Here is a 17,149-nt window from a genome sequence, read left to right as displayed (position 1 = left end):
TAGAGGTGCATGGTGAGAAAAAGGGAATTCACTGGAGAATAAAGAGTCTGGAACTAGGTCAAAATAGCTGAGGTCTTCTCTGCTCTTAGGCGTTCTGTGGCCACAAGACAGTTGCTCTTGGAATCTTCATTGTTTTTATTACAAGGACTTAATGTTATCTGCCACATCTACATCAAAGGGTTGTTGTGTGGAATAAATGAAATAACATATGCGAACATGTTCTGTGAACTAAGGCTGAAGTTCAAGGCATCAACGTTCTCAAATGTCCTGTTTTTGTGTTCATGTATGTTGTAGTGTACTACTCTATCAGCCACATATTAGTAAAAATATGTGATTAGATCTGTAAATATGCTTCAAGCAAACTCAGTCTATCAAAGTCCAGGTTGACCTAAAATATCTAATTTATAGGACCATTGTAAGTTTTTTAAAGAGTAAACTTACTTGTAAATATTATTTGCTTCAAGAAGAATTGATTCACACATCATTTTTATAGAACAAATGGTTCATAAAACATAATAAGATACACTGGTAGTATGTGAAATATTGTAGCTATGTATTTATGTTAGCATTCATTCATTCACCTTGGACCCAAATGAGGACTTAAGCAAATCTTCCCTTACACCAATGGTCCCCAACGTTTTTGGCACCAGGGACCAGTTTCATGGAAGGCAATTTTCCACAGACTGAGGTAGGTGGGGTGTCGTGGGTAGGGAGGAGGAGCTACAAAGCTCCCACGGGCCAGTACTGGGCTGCAACACCAGGGTTGGGGACCGCAGCACCCATTTCAAATCTCTCTCTACTCTGCAATGAGTATCTTTGTGAAAGTGAAGATAATGCAAAGTATAACCTCTTTGGTCAATTAACCCACAATGAGGAAGCTTTTATATTTAACTCTATTAAGAAATAAAGCATGAACTGTTTCTAAGTTCAGGCAGATTGTTTAAGGATAGAAAAACATTTTATTCATCTTTGTGCCCTAAGCATCTAGCCTTAACAGGGGCTGCTCCATGCATGTCGTCGGACCATTGCAGCTGAAGGCATTGGAAACTAACACAGAAACAAAGGAGAACTTAAAAATATATCAATCCATGTTGGACCTGAAGATAATAAAACTCAAGACTACTTATGACCAGGAGCACTGTCCCTACTCAGGGGTGGCTGTCACCCCCTTGCAGGTGCCTTCACTGCAGACCTGGCTTCCTTCCCTCCCCCCTGGTTGGAGCAGACTCAACTAACTTTTTCACGTAGGCCTGAAAGGCTTTTTGTCGAAGCCAAATAATTCTGAAGCTACTTCTAAAAAATTAGAAACCACCTTCTCTACCCTCCTACAGCAAGCACACTCATCTTCAGGACCTGGGTTCTATCACTTCTCCCACAAACCATTATGTTCTAGAGTCCAGCATCTTCACGCTGAAAGAAGATGCATAGCGGGCAATCCACTATCTGTTGCCGTCCTCTCCTCCCCTGAGTTGGCACAGACCTGACTGCTGGGCATATGCCTTCGTCATGTGTCCCTCGGTCCTTAATCCCCTACAATACTATTTTAAACCAACATCTAGTACGCTGGATACTATGAGGAAACACAGACATACACAATGGTGGTCCCAACCCTCATAAGACTAAGACAAAGGTTTCCAAAAGGGTAAGGAGGATATGTTAAGATTACTAATATGTGCATAAGAAGTCACAGTTGGAGACATATTCCTCTGTGCCAAATCCAAGAGAAAAAGAAAGAAAGGAATTTACGAACAACAAACAAGGGAGTTTGCTGGAAGAGAGGCTGAAATGGCAACATTCACATCTACCAGGCAAAGTCACAGCCCATTGTGTAGGACACTGGGTGTGTGACATCTACATTTAAGTCACTCTCTTCCACCCACCAAAGCACATTTTTTCAGTCCCCTTCAATATGGTGTTTCAGAACACGAATCTGCTACGCTAGGGGTATTCACTTTGCAGTTTGATATTGAACTGTTCACTTTTGAGCACATGATACTAGAAAAGAAATGAAGAGGTTGGTAGAACTAAAGGACAAGGAAGAAAGGTGAGAGGAAATGGGAGGCTTGTATATATACTGCCTTGATTTCGTTTGATTTTGATTTGCCCAATTTCCACATCTACAGGGTAGATTGAAATAAGGACTTGCAATGACCTGGGACAGCTTATAGTATTTTCCATGTATATTATCTTATTCAGTGTCATCTGAATCTAAATTTTACTCTCAAATCTTGGTTTCAAAACATTTGCTGCCCACCATTTACAGCTTAATAGACATAAACATTCATCTTTTACAACTAACAGGGTTCTGTAACATTAAGGCCATGATTCTGGTACAGAAAATGACTATTCACTCGTATCTGCATCTTGCTACCCCGGGCAAGCACAACTTGATTGGACAGAACAGACTGGCCAATTGATCTTCGGCCCATAAGCACCATGACCTCCTCTCTGCTCACTGCACTCTGACCATTGGCTCTGTTCTAATGTTATGTTTGTCCATGATGTGTAATCTTTAATTCTGTACCACACTCAGCAAAGCCCTCCTGCTTGCCCATCCTGGTCTGGACCCTCCCACAGCACTGGCCGTGTGATGCCCTGGGGGAAGGACCACCCGTCTGGTGTGGTCCCAGGTCCCTTTCTTCCTGAGCACTGCACTGGAGAGCAACCCTCCCTGGACAGGTCTAGCTCCTGGATCTATGGGCCTCTTCTGAGTGTAGGTCTCAATAGGCTGGGGGGGGGGGAGCAGTTCACACGGGCACAGCAAGAGCAAAGAGCACAGACACATTCCAGTCAAAATCTTCTCATTTTCACCCCACGGTATCTTTAAGTACGACTTCCATTGACTTTTACCCTGTATATAGGTTAATAAACCAGCAGAAAGTCTCTGACTGCTTGACTCTGGGGCTTTGTCCACTGAGGACTGGAGACGTGGGGAGGAACAGAGTGAGAGAGGAAATGGGGAAAGCTCGACAGACTCGGCTTTCTTTTAAAATATGGCGAACAACATGGGAGACGCCATATTGAAAAGCACTAGAATACTTCTGTGAGGTAGAAAGACTTCTTTCCTTCTTTTCATTACCCACAGTCTGGGTTTCCCCAGTGATATTCCTCCAATGGTATCATGAAGCTTTACTTCACTTTTTCTCTTCAGATTCTGTGGTGAGCTCACGTCACTGTTGCCCAGAGTAACGGTGCACGGCATCTCTCCTCTACCTTTTATCTCGTTATAAAAAGAGAGCCTTGCTTTAAGATGACCACGATAAAAATGTATAAAAAAAATGGATTCATGGCTGGAACTGCAGAATAATTGAGCAGACTTGGGTCACTTAGCCAACACGCATGTCTACTTATACACACGCACACGCATTCTCAGAGTGCTGATGAAAAGACCTCATAACTGAAAACCGCACATCAAGGCCCTTCCTGGGTTTTCCATTGAATAGCTCACTGAGAAGCCCACGTTTCCTGCCCTTCTACGTATTGTACTATGAGAATCTCAAATAGAGAATGAAGCCAAAAGTCAAAGAGACTGACTATCTGGCTCTGCCTGGTTCCAGGGATTTCTAGTATTTTTGTGCTTTCGCTCCCACAAAATCTAGAGTGACTTGCTACTTAGGGCTCAACCTTGTCCCATCCTCATCATTCATGGCCTAAGACAAAAGACTCAGCATCACTCACACTTCCGGGCAGTCTGCCCCTGGCCTCGAGCCCCTGCTTAGATACATGTTAGGCTTCAGCCCAGTTCCCAGGCCTCCCTAATGATGCCATGTGGACAGGCAGACATGTAACCTGTTCTCATGGACCACGACCTCTCTTGTAAGTGGTCTGTACCGCCAGCTCTTGAAGAGGGGGGGTCCGACATTGCTCCTGTCGTCCTCCTCAGTGGCCTCCTCCCCATTTCCTCCTGACACCCATTCCTCATTGTTGTTTGCCCATGAACTTCTAAGCATCACCTGTTCTTGTTGCTTAAGAGGAGACCCCATTTCCTCAGAGTGGAGCCCCACACCAATGCTCCCTGAACCACTTCCTGGTGCCACTGCCAGGCCCTGCAGAGAGCCAGGCCCAGGGCAGACAGACTCCTCCCTCTCCTGCCTCCCCCCAGGGGGTGCACGTGCCCTTCCAGACCAGGCCCGTCCTGCTGACTTTACTAGACATAGGTGGACATGTGAAAAAACATAATATGTGGAGGAAAAACAATCACTGCATCTAAAAAAAGCACACTTCTGACACAGCTATTCTGAATCATGAAACAGTTAAAATTTGGAGCTGCAAGGGACCTTAGAGATCACGTAGCATAGTGGTTATGTAAGTTTTAGATTTCTAAAACCAGTAAAATTTCCAAAATAAAGTGGGGGCAGGTGGGGGGAGGAGGAACTTACGGAAGGTTGTCTGCCTCTGCTGCTGTTGTCATATTGATGACATAGGACACCAAAAATGCAGGAAAGATCAGATTTCATCATTTTATAAAACGGCATCGGTTTAACTTTATGAGAAACGCACCACATTGTCTTTCTTCCCCCTTTCACCACCTGTATATCCTCAGACCAGTGAAAACTCTGAACCAGGTGGCTCTAACTAGCATCTGGGAACTAGAGAGCAAGGCCAGCACTCTTGTTTTACGGATAGGAAAAGAGTAGCCTGACCCGATTCGATGACTCCTCCAAGACTGCTAGGCAGCGGGTGACACACTGAGCTGCACTGACTCCCGTTCAGCTTTCTTCCTATTGCATTTGCTAAAGCAAGTTTCCGTGATTGTTGACATTAATATTCGACAAAACTGTTGATTCACTCTTAAATAACCTTCAGCAACTCTGAAGAAGTATGAGTTGCACATGGCTTATCAGAAGGGGTCCCCAAACTCGGATGACAGAGGTAGCGTAACTTCAGAGGTAACTGTTCTTGTTTTGCACTTTGAGAAATAAATATTGCAGAATTGTTTCAATAGCAGCCTGTGTAAAATTAAAAATGCATTTTGAATCGACAGGTATGATTTGAAAATATTTCTCAAAACTGAAAATAGATGAGTGTCACATTTCCCCAAGTTTTTTTCAATGTCTAATGTGTCCAAAAGGTTAGCGACTGTACAATGCAAATGGCGTTTCTTTCTAAGGGTGGGGCAATTTTTAATGTCTTTCTTTCCTCAAATACACACTGTCTTAATTTCTCCTTCCCAGCCTCAATAATTCCTTTTTCCTTGTTTTATTATTATTCTGTTTTGTAAATTGACAGATGACATTGTATGTATTTACAATGTTAATCATGTGTTAATCAATGTGTACATGTGTACAACATGATCTTTTGAAGTATTAGGTTATTAAGTATGGAATGTTCAATTTCCTTAGGTGCTAAGTTTGACAGCTGATATGTCACTGACATTTCACTTTCATACTTCTTTTTTTAATTATTGTGAAGGTACAAAGTAATTCTTTCAAACACATGGTTTGGCTTGTGATTATCTTTCAAATTATTTTTTAGAGCAATTTTTGTGAGACCATGGATAAGTCAAAAATTTGTGTTATTTTCGACTATGAATTCCATCGTGGAGCCAATGCAGCACAGACAGCTCGAAATATCAATGAAGTGTTTGAGATGATGAATGCACACTATTGCGATAGTTTCAGAAGTTTCATTCCAGTGATTTTTGTTTTGAAAATGAGCCATGTGGGCAATCTGAGACCAAGGTGGATAATGATGAGCTGAAAGCTGCAGTGGAAATGAATCCGTCTCAACCTACACATGACTCAGCAGCAAGGTTTGATGTTACTATTCCAACAATATTGGGCCATTTGAAACAAATCAGCAAGGTAAAGAAACTGGATAGATGAGTACCGCATGAATTAAGTGAGCATCAGAAGAAAAATTGTCTCAAAGCCTGCCTTTCTTTGCTGTCACAACATAAAAGTGAACCATTTCCACACTGTATTGTTATGTGTGATGAAAAATGGTTTCTTTTTGACAACTGCAAGAGTTTGGCATAATGGTTGGATAAAGATGAAGTGCCAAAAAACTGTCCAAAACTGAATATTCATCAAAAAAAGCTAATGGCATCTATTTGGTGGTCCAGCATTGGTATCATCCACTATAGCTTCATGAAACCTGGTCAATCCATTACAGCAGATTTCTACTGCAACCAGTTGGACAAAATGATGAGGATGCTTACAATTGAGCAGCCGAGACTGGTCAGCCGAGATTGGCAGAGATAGGCCAATCCTCTTAAAATATATGTACTGTATTATAGAATGACTAACTCTAGCTAATGAACATGTGCATAACTCACATAATTATCATTTTTGTGGTGAGAATACTTAACATCCATTCTCTTAGCTTTTTCCAAAATATAATATATTACTATTAACCATAGTCACTATATTGTACAACAGATCACTCGAGCTTATTCCTCTCATCTAACTGAAATTTTGTATCCATTGACCAACACCTCCCCAATTGCCCCAACCTCTAGTAACCACCATTCTATTCTCTACTTCTGGGAGATCAAATTTTTAGATTCCATATATGAGTGAGATCTTGCAATATTTGTCATTCTGTACTTGGCTTATTTCATGAAACATAATGTCCTCTAGATTCATCCAGGTTGCAGCAAAAGACATGACTTCCTTCTTTTTCATGGCTGAATAGCATTCCATTGTGTATATATACTGCTTTTTCTTTATCCATTTATCCACTGTTGTACACTTAGGTTGATTCCATATCTTAGCTATTGTGAATATTGTGATTTATTTTCAGGATCTCTATTCTGTTCTATTGGTTCATTTTGTGTGTCTGTTTTTATGCCAGTAACATGCTGTTTTGGTAACTACAGCTTTGCAGTTCATTCTGAAGTCAGATAGTATGATGCCTCCAGCTTTGTTCTACTTGCTCAATATTGCTTTGGTTATTTGGAGTCTTTTGTGGTTCCATATGAATTTTAGGATTGTTGTTTTTATTTCTGTGAAGAATTTCACTGGTATTTTGATAGAGATTTTACTGAATCTCTAGGTCACTTTGGAGAGTATGGGCATTTTAACAATATTAACTCTCCCAATTCTTGAACACAGGATATCTTTCCATTTATTTCTTTCAAGTTCTTCCATTGAATTTTATTTCTATTATATTTTATTTCTAAAATTTTTTCTTGTTGAATTTTATCACTTAATTTTATTTCTTTAATTTCTTTCATCAATGTTTTATTGTTTCTACCCTAAAATCAAAGTCTGGAAAATATATAAAAAAAAAAAATGAATAAAAAATGTTTTATTGTTTCCAGTGTAGAGATCTTTTATCTCCTTGATTAAATTTATTCCTAAATATATTTTTAGCAGATACTGTAAATGAGATTGTTTCCTTGATTTCTTTTTCAGATAATTCATTGTTAGTATACAGAAAAGCTACTAATTTTTGTATGCTGATTTTGTATTCTACAACTTTAATGTATTTGTTTATTAGTTCTAACAGTTTTTAGGTGGAGTACTTAGGGTTTTCTATATATAAAGTCATGTCATCTGCAAATAAGGGCAATTTAACTTCTTCCTTTCCAATTTAGATGCCTTTTATTTCTTTGTCAGTAATTCTTGATCTGTTTTATCCTAAAATATTGCTTCTGCCTTCACTTATTCCTGTCTATACCTTTCCCCTCTCAACTCACTCAAGTTTTCCTAAACTTGCTCTTTGGCACTGAAGTGAATAAATCCTCCTTAAGCTGGCATGTGAATGAATATTCCATCACTTTCTATACCTTTATGTGAGAGCTATCATCAACTACTTCTGTTTTATCAATTCTAAGAAATTTTAGTTCTTTGAAGTATTTTAATGTGGTTTTTATAAAATACAAAAAAGATAGTCATAAAATTATACAGTTGTGTCGGGAAAGAATAAAAGATCAAAATTTCTGTGCAAGAATGATTTCAGCCCTAAACCCTCCTGCCTATTCAAAAAGGATACCCATAAAACTAGCTTTGTCACGAGAAGAAAAGATGATTCCACTTTCTTTGGGATGGTAAACTCTGACCCTAAAGCGATGCAGTGCTAACCAGATAGCCTATTTCTGTCCCTTTTATCCATAAATTTCAAAGTATAAATGAAAGGAAGGTGATATTTTGGGCCTCTTCTGGGTTAGGTGGAGGGACAACAGAAGCCAGAAAATTTAAGAGGCTTGTTCATTGTTAGGCATAAAAGCAGAGGATGAAAGAATACTGTTGGTCTGGCTCATTCTGGACTTTTCTTGTAAAATGGCCAAATCAGCCCCCTGATTGAAGAGACTCGCTCAGGCTTCAGTGAGGCTGGACATGACTTCCGTGCTATTCACGTATGAGCATCTAAGGCCAGGCTTGGGCTTTACAATAGCTTGAGACAAACATTAATTGAGTCAAAAGTTCACCTTCCTCAGAAGGATTACCTATTGAGCTTTTCACTCCATTTTCCTACCATACATTAAAGTTTATGAGACGATACAGAACTTCTGTATCAAGATGATGATCTGTATTTTTAGAAATATCATGAGTACACCGCATATACAATATATATATATATATAAATATATATATATATTTTTTTTCCTCAAAGAGCCTAGGCACTAAGGCTGTGGGAAATGGCCATTTCTTGCCAAAGCCAATAATGGAAGGAGATTCACAAAGAGAAGATTCCTGTGTGTATAAAAGTCTTGGGACATGTTCTTCATGATTGCCAAAGCCTATCAGCAGGTTTACTAACTGGACAGGTATTACCCAGGGCTCTGACACCTCCAAAAGATGCCTACAGCATTTGCAAACGTCTCTGTAGCCCTGAGGAAGACTTCACAAGCTCTTTGCCCACCTGTCTACCATTCTCCACTGAGACACAGGCAGCTGGTCACTGCTAAGTAAAAATCTTTTCCTGAGAAAGTTTACCATTTAAAGAAATGGTAAAGAAGAAAACTGTTAATATTTATCAAATGGCTCTGATGAAGTCATTAGAAACTCTCCAAAGCCAAAGCTCAGAAGGTTTCTCAGCCAGACTTTTAATTTCTGACTCAGTCTAAACCATCTCAGCTGCACAATCTTAGATAACAATGGAATCGAGGGCCATAAGGAACCCATCTCCCCTTGCAAGTTTCAGTTACAATGATGACCATGAAGAAAGATGGATTCATTAGAGGTGTGACATCCCATTCAAATACTCTTGGGCTTCTCCCAAACTCAGCCCCCCATTTGAGAGTTTAACTTGGATTTTGGGGAACTGTGGACCTGGTTCAGTGACCTGACCTCTTCATCAGCCCTGGACAATCTTTAAGGGGCAGGAAAGCACCTCCACCCCCCTGCTCACGTGACATTGGCATCTGCCAAGATGGTGTCTCTGGAGGGGAAGTAGCCTGACTGGGCACAGGAATGATACATATTAGTCCAGGATTCACTAAGCAGTAAGAGAAGTCATTGAGAAATGATGACTTAGAGACAACACTACAAGCAGAGATACAGGAACTTGGAGAGAAAAGGATAGTCATCTTTTTAATGAAGGCTACTTTACTGAAATTGATTTTGGATGTCTGTTCACCGAGTTTGACAAATGAAGCAAAATCCATACTGGTTCCCAGGGGCAGGCACTTGCTCTTGGGAATATTGATGCTTTCTTCACACTCAGTACTTTTATTTTAACCCAAATCAGTTCACTCCTGGGGGTGGGGGGGGAAGGCATTTTATTTCTACAGAAAACAAGATGGAGTCACAGAAAGGTCTATTGGCAGCGTGGGAAAAGCCACAGCCGGCCCGACCCTGGGGTGTTTGGAGGACATCCCTACCTGAGTGAGTGTAACACCTTAAATGGTCAATGACAGTACTATGGGCTTCCATAATGCTTACCTAAGGGTCTCATCCAGAAGAAGGAAATTTTAACCTTGGCTTTAAAATTCCAGTTCTTCAATCTGCTTTATTTCCTCACAAGTTATTCTCCTGAATCTGGACTAGAAAACGGTTTGCTGCACTTGCAATTCTTTGTCACCCAGAACCCCAGTTTCCTGAGGAATCAGATCTCAGGACGTTTGGAATTACCAAATCTCGATCATTGAATAGAGTTGAGCTGAAAGTACTCTACTATGTTTAGATTTTCTTCTTCTTCTTTTTAAATTGAGAATGCTAAGATATTCCCATCAGAGCAGCAATAGAGTCTGGAAGGTAAGTGATCCGTCAGTGGACAAGGATGTGCGTTCCAGATCTGCCGCTCACTGGCTGTGCTACCTTGGGCAAGTTAATTAACCTCTCAGAGCCCAGGTTTTATTTTTGTAAAATAGAGACAATGGTATCACCGACTTTAGGGAGCTGATATCAACAATGATAATACTTAATATTTATTGACCATGTACAATGCAAAATATTTTCTAAGATTTGTATATATTATCTCATTTAATGATCACAATATCTCATTGAATTGGATGCTACTATCATCCTCATTTTATACAGACGAGGAAACAAACTCAGAGGAATCACAATCATGTTTAAGCCAAAATTTAAATGCAACCCTTGAGGGGCATATTGTGAACTACTACATACAGTGTAAATTAATTGATAATAAAAATGCTTAGCATAGTGACTGAAATATAATAAAAACTCAATATAAGTTTTGGTATCATTAATGTTAAAATAGCATTAATGAATATAATAGAATTTTAAAAAATATTAGGGCCTATGAAATATTTAGTGTGAGAGATTCTATTTTGTTAATCAGCAGTTTAATAAACTCTTTGAGGGCAGACAGTGAGATTCACTTACTTTTGTAACAGATTCTTGTACAGCATTTATGGCAAAGGGGCTCTATGGATATCTGTTGACCAAATAATGATTCCACTTGGGATCACCAATACTACAAAGAAAAGCTGACTCAAGACATGTTCAACTTGTCTAAGCAAAAACATACCTAGAACACAAATTGATGCCACCATTTGGCCTCCTATACTATAAGTTTGTTCCTTATTAGTGACAAGTTCTCATAGCACTATTATCTTTAGAAAATACAGAATACACAGAATCATGTTGTATTTTGTCCTTATTTAATAGTATTTATGAAGCAATAGTCTCCTTCCCAAACTGTGCTGACTAAAGACACAGAAAATTAAAGGTTGCTTTCCCTTAATTGAGTCAAAACAAGATGCTGCAAAGTCCTAAGAAAGCTGCTAGGTATTTTGGAGAATCAAAGATTATGAAATTTATTTCTACTTTTAAAATTTCCAATGCAATATCATAAATAAAAATAATAATTTCCTCATAACATTTTGGTTTATGACACTGCCTTTTAGAAAGGTTCCTTCTTCTTCTATAAGAATAAATTCCCTAATAACTTCTATAAGTTCTATAAGACAGAACTTTTCTAAAAGGCAGTATCATAAACCAAAATGTTAATTTTAGGGAACTTACTAAGATCTCTATTTTAAAAATGAGAAACTCTGGATTCAAAAAAGCTCATGACTTGCTCAAGGTCACTCAACCAATGAATGGCAGAACCAAGACTGTGTCTCCTGATTCAGTGACATTTTCAAGCATCTGAAAAGAAAGGTGGCCTTGGAAAGATGACACTTGAATAAGCAAGAGAACAGACAAGCTTCAGCATAGTTCAAATATTCAGAGCCAAGTGGCATTATGTAATCACACACATTAGAACATTCTTTATAACTTTCAAATCACTTTTTTTTCTCAAGGACAAATTTCCTTGAGATTGTTCCCGTTTTTAAATGAAAGACAAAAGTGAACGAGAGAAGAAAAAGTTATTTGCAACCATGCTTCTGAACATCATGATTTTATGCAAATCAACAAATATTTCTAGAAAAGTAGTATCACTGTGTTTAATAAAACATATTCAGAAAAAAATGTAGCGGTGAATTATTACTGCTCAAATCCTGAATATATTCAATATTTCACATTTAAACTGTAAAGTCTGCCACTGGAGGTAAAACATGGTAAACTAGAGTACACGTGCACAAACTCGATCTCACCCAACCTTGTGTGTGGCGGGTTTTAAAGCTGTGGTAATAAAAACCTTTGCTCCATAAAGATCTAATGGTTACACACACAGAGGGCTGTTTTTCTCTGGAACTATCGATGTTGGTGACAGAGGGTAAGGTCTCGTAAAGAGGAAATCACGTGCAGTAATTACCTAGGCATGTAAAGGACTCTCTCCGCCACCACAAAGCCCACCCTGAAGAAGAGGTTGCTGGCTGGGATGAACGGGAACACCAGGAACAACAAGCCCACTAACACCTCCTTGTGCTCCAGTCTCTGAAACACACAAGAGTGAAGGACACATTAATTCTTGCTTCATTCCACTTCAGGCAGCGTTTAACCACCTCCTTCCTTCATTTTCAAGTTCTCAAGGAAGGAATGAATAAATGAGACCAACAGAAACCTTTTCACCAGTGTGCTGAATTTAACACGAAAAGCCCGAAGGCTAACATCGCTGGCACACCAAAACACACAGACCCCTGACACACATTTGCCACCCAGAAAAATAAGATATTGGCACAATATGGTGGTCGACCATCATTACTTGTTATTCTGGGCTGGCCCTATAACGACCCTACTTTTTGGTCCTGGAAACTTTCAGAGTCACTGTCTTCTTCCCAGACACCTTGTTTCCAGGAAGCAGAGCAGTTGGATAAAGTCAAACACAGTAAGACGTCGCGGAGAATTTAATTAGTGTCTTCTCGGAAATCAAATGCATTTTTTTTAAAAAAAAGTTCACCACGAGAAGCAAAGATTATTTATTATTTAATAAAGAAAATTAAATGCTAATGAGATTTGGGACACAAATGAAGGGGCGGCATTTGAGCTGAAGAAGATCATTAGGCTAATAAACAAGTATTTATTCCATGAATTTTTTGGAATAAAAAATCATTACAATAACTCATTAAATTGACAAAGAACCTTATTCTGATATTGTATATATTAATCTATAAAGATTTTTATCACACATTATAATTAACATAAAAACTTCTATTTATTGCTAATAATATGTTGTAATGAGCATTGTAAAAAATAGTTTGTATTTCTTTGTGTATATGTGGTGTAGACACATTTGAAGAGAGTTCTGTTTAAAACAGACCTTATTGTGTTGGATAATATTTTTTTTAAGTTTAAGAAGCAAAGCAAGTAGAACTTTCCATATTATAATTTTTAATGTTTCCCATAAACATTTTAAATAGTCTACTTTTAATAATTAGAAAAGTAAACAAGAGAATTTTGCAAATATACATAAAACTCCCTAATAGAAGCTACAAATACTTTAAATACACAAAGTAAAAGATTTTAAATATCTTGGGATATTTGTCACCTGGATTTTATTAAAAACTTTATTTTACTAACTATAGCATATAGAGTAATAAATTTCTGAGAGCAAGTCCATATGATTCATATAGCTTCTCTTAAATGATTAATTGTTCTATAAATAATGATCTCACTTTTTACCTAAAGGAAACACAGAATTAAGAGAAGGGAGGAATAAAAAGGTAACATAACAAGCCTTCAACTCAAGTGGAAGCATGAGGATGTTACAATTCTATGATGAACCAAAATTGACCAAAAAAAGTTAAAACAAGGAGCACGTTCATTTTATTTAAAAGCTGCAAGCTATCTTTGTAATTTACATTATGCTTTGCATTTACAAAGCACACTTCAGTTTGAGGATTTAAAGTACATAATTTTTTTTAAAAAAACCTCTTCACAAGAATCCTGTAATGTCAAGAGCAAGTACTTCTTGCTGACATAGAAAATAAACCCCAAAGTATTAATATCAGTGTCTTGTCACGCATTCCTCATTAACTCTGAGCCTATTATTAAGTAGTACGTTGACGTTCTCTTTTTATAGGTGCATTTTTATATTTTAGAGATAACTGGTTACTTCTTTTGACTCTTCAAAAGCTGAACTATTTTTGCAAAAGCATTCACGTGTTTTCCCTAAGATATTTCTGCAGAGAATGTAACGCCTCCTATTATTATAATTCATCCTGAGAATTAAGAGTGCAGGTATAAACAGAACTCCGATCAGGCCGTTATCCGTGTTCCTGGATAGTGCTTTATCCAAGTATCCCCTGCCCCTCATCAAGGTTATTAGAGAGCAGCCCTCACTGGGGATCTGAGACAGCCATCCCCGATATCATTTCCCAATATCACACCTTCTGCCTGACCAAACCTGCCTGAGTTAAAGGGGGGTCCCCTGACTCAACAGAGCCCCAACTGCCAAGCTACCACCAGGTTGGGAGGCACCTTCATCCTTGAGGTGGGTGTCAGGTATGAACAAACATCACCCTCCCTGTCTCCTTCTCACCCACCGTGCCCTTACAGTGGGCAGGAACCCCAATGCTGGGGACATGGAGATGGGGGGAGGGTCAAGGAGCATCCATCAGCCTTCCCCAGAAGACGGATGTGAGAACTGGAAAACCACGGTGCGGTGCGCTCATCTGTTCCTCCCCCAGGTTCTTCAGGTACCAGGCACAGTTGTTATTTCCTTCATGAAAATCATCCCAGTTGTGATTACACATTTATCCGTGTGTTTACTGTCTTTAACGTCTGTCTGTCCCAGTGGCCCGTGAGCTCCAGGAGGGCAGGGGACTCGTCAGCGGTGTTCACTGCCGCCTGACTTGTGCTGAGCTCAGTGCCGGGTGCGGGTATTTGCTGAATAAATCAATCAAGTGAACAAATGTACCAGGCAAGAGCGAAAACTGAGTGGAAGAAACGGAGCAGGTACAGAGGGCTTCCCGGTAGAGGTGACCCCCTGGACTTGAAAAATAAATAAATGCTTCCAAGGCAGACACATTTGGGCGTGAGGAGGTGGTCACAGCTAGGCATACTCGTAGGAGAAGACACAGCAGGGAGTAAGAGTGGACATGTCGGCAGGTGACAGATCACGAGGGTCTGGTATGCCCTGCTGCAGAAGTGACCTTCACCATAGGCAATGGAGAGCTGCTAACGGGTCCCCTGTGCACAGAAAGAAAACCGAGTGAGTGTTAGGGGTGGATGTCTAGACTCAGATTGCAGTCCTGCCACCAATACACCGTTGGTCGCCTTGGGCAGAGTTATTATCCCGTCTGTCCTCAAGGAGCCACAGCTACAAGGTGAGACTCAGGGTTGAGTGGGGTTGGGTCATTATAAAGATTTCCTGAGCACCAAAGGTCCATATGTTATAGGAGTCGTGAGCTGCGAGCTTGGAGGACACCACCCCGTACCAGAGGGGCTGGCCTTACGGGGTGTTTTTTTTTGTGTGTGTTTTAAAACAGTAAATTGAGGAGAGTGGCACAGTGACCAAACTCAGTGAACACTCAGTTTTATTATTTTATTTGATTTTGCGAAAACTAATATTCATGAAAAAATTCTTTATTTTAAAATTAAATTGATGACAATACTCTTTGTCTTTCCTCTTCCCCACTCAGTCAAGAGAGATTAGAGATGTTCAAGAATGTATTTCTTTTTTTTTTTTTTTTTTTTTTGAGACAGAGTCTCACTTTGTTGTCCAGGCTAGAGTGAGTGCCGTGGCGTCAGCCTAGCTCACAGCAACCTCAAACTCCTGGGCTTGAGTGATCCTTCTGCCTCAGCCTCCCGAGTAGCTGGGACTACAGGCATGCGCCACCATGCCCGGCTAATTTTTTTAAATATATATCAGTTGGCCAATTAATTTCTTTCTATTTATAGTAGAGACGGGGTCTCGCTCTTGCTCAGGCTGGTTTTGAACTCCTGACCTTGAGCAATCCGCCCGCCTCGGCCTCCCAAGAGCTAGGATTACAGGCGTGAGCCACAGCGCCCGGCCTAAGAACGTATTTCTTTAAATAGCAACTCAATCTGGCAAACAGAAATTTGCAAAGCTAGGAAAAAAAATATATCATGGACATGGCTAAATTTCCTAGGATGAGAAAGACGGGGAGGAAACCCAATTCTGTTTCCCGTGGATCACCGATGTGACAATACTGGCTAAATAATCTATAGCTTCTTTCAGCCTAATAGATTCAGATGAAACTAAAACAAAATATAAGGGGGGAAAAAAGAAAATCTAAAGTTGTTACTAAAGTATACATAGGGCATTCATTTAGGGAAAAAGACAAATAGAAATTTACTTATTCCAAAATAAATTAGGGAGAGAAGAGACATGGGAATTAAGAGGGGTAATAATACAGCCTTATAATATATATTATTTGTCTGATGAACTGTGCAACTTCAGGCAAGTTCATTTACTTCTCTGGGCTTTAATCTGATGATTAGTTAGACAAAGGAAAGAGTACTGCTATCCATTGTATCTGTAGGAAAAATATGTGATAGATTCAACTATTATAGGTCTCAGGTTTGACTTTTCTTTTCTGGTTTGGGAGGAGTACAGAAGAGCATCCCTTTAAGCTGCAGGAAGGGAAAAATCCTGTATTAACACCCTGTTAGGGTGCTCAGAGAGTCACTTGGCCACCACGGGCACAGCCTCACATCTGGCCAAGCAGCGAAGGGAAAAGCAGGGACTTTTCTCAGAACCACAAACTGGCCCGGAGGAAACCTAGCTGCTCTAGAACTCAAGTGCAATTCTGGTTTATCCTCTCCCCTTTTTACTCTCAGTTCACCTTTCAAAGTGCAGGTCACAGATGAAGACTCACACGCCCATGCGTGCACTCTGTCTAGCAGTGTGTGGGTGAGTGAGTGTCAATGAAAAAAAGGACTCCTCCCTGCCCATTCAACAGCATTGCAGGCTGTTCCCTTCTGGAGAGGTGGAAAATAGACTTATTATAATAATGATTATCATCATCACTATTATATTTCTCCCCACCTCTAACACAAGTTTCAGAAAAATGGCACACTGCGTTTATGGCATGAGTGTGTTCGCATGGTTCTACGAACTACACAGCTATGTCTCAATCCTAAGGATTTATCTGGCAGCCCTAGGCTCTTGCTGTCTGCATCCAATTTATCAATCCACAGGGAAGCTGCTGACAGTAAAGCTCCCCCCCACTTCAGCTCTGGGATTAAGGCATCTGCCAAGCTGACAATTGGTAAGGCCGAATACTCACTAGGCTCTCCTTTTTATATCTGCGAATGGGTCTGCTTCCTCTGTTAGACTGTGGATTGATTTGCTGATGGCAGTCATCAAGGCACATTTAAATTTATCTAGGTGTCTGGCACAACACCCCTACTCTTGTCCATAGGAAATTTATCCTTGAGCCTCC

The 17,149-nt window shown here is 39.8% G+C and overlaps 1 protein-coding gene across 3 annotated transcripts in view; it reads right to left on the bottom strand.

The window, feature by feature from the left end:
• The window catches only part of TMTC1 (transmembrane O-mannosyltransferase targeting cadherins 1), a 263,719-nt gene that overhangs the window by 81,341 nt on the left and 165,229 nt on the right, over positions 1-17,149 (bottom strand). For all 3 annotated transcript variants that reach the window (XM_076007529.1, XM_012748003.3, XM_012748009.3), the window contains one exon: positions 12,115-12,236. In XM_076007529.1, coding sequence (XP_075863644.1) covers positions 12,115-12,236 — 122 coding nt within the window. The remainder of the gene's footprint in view (positions 1-12,114; positions 12,237-17,149) is intronic.

This window comes from Microcebus murinus, chromosome 10 (assembly GCF_040939455.1).
Source record: "Microcebus murinus isolate Inina chromosome 10, M.murinus_Inina_mat1.0, whole genome shotgun sequence".
NCBI lineage: Eukaryota > Metazoa > Chordata > Mammalia > Primates > Cheirogaleidae > Microcebus > Microcebus murinus.
Note: the sequence above shows the minus strand (reverse complement) of the source record. Positions and strands in the feature narration are given on the sequence as shown.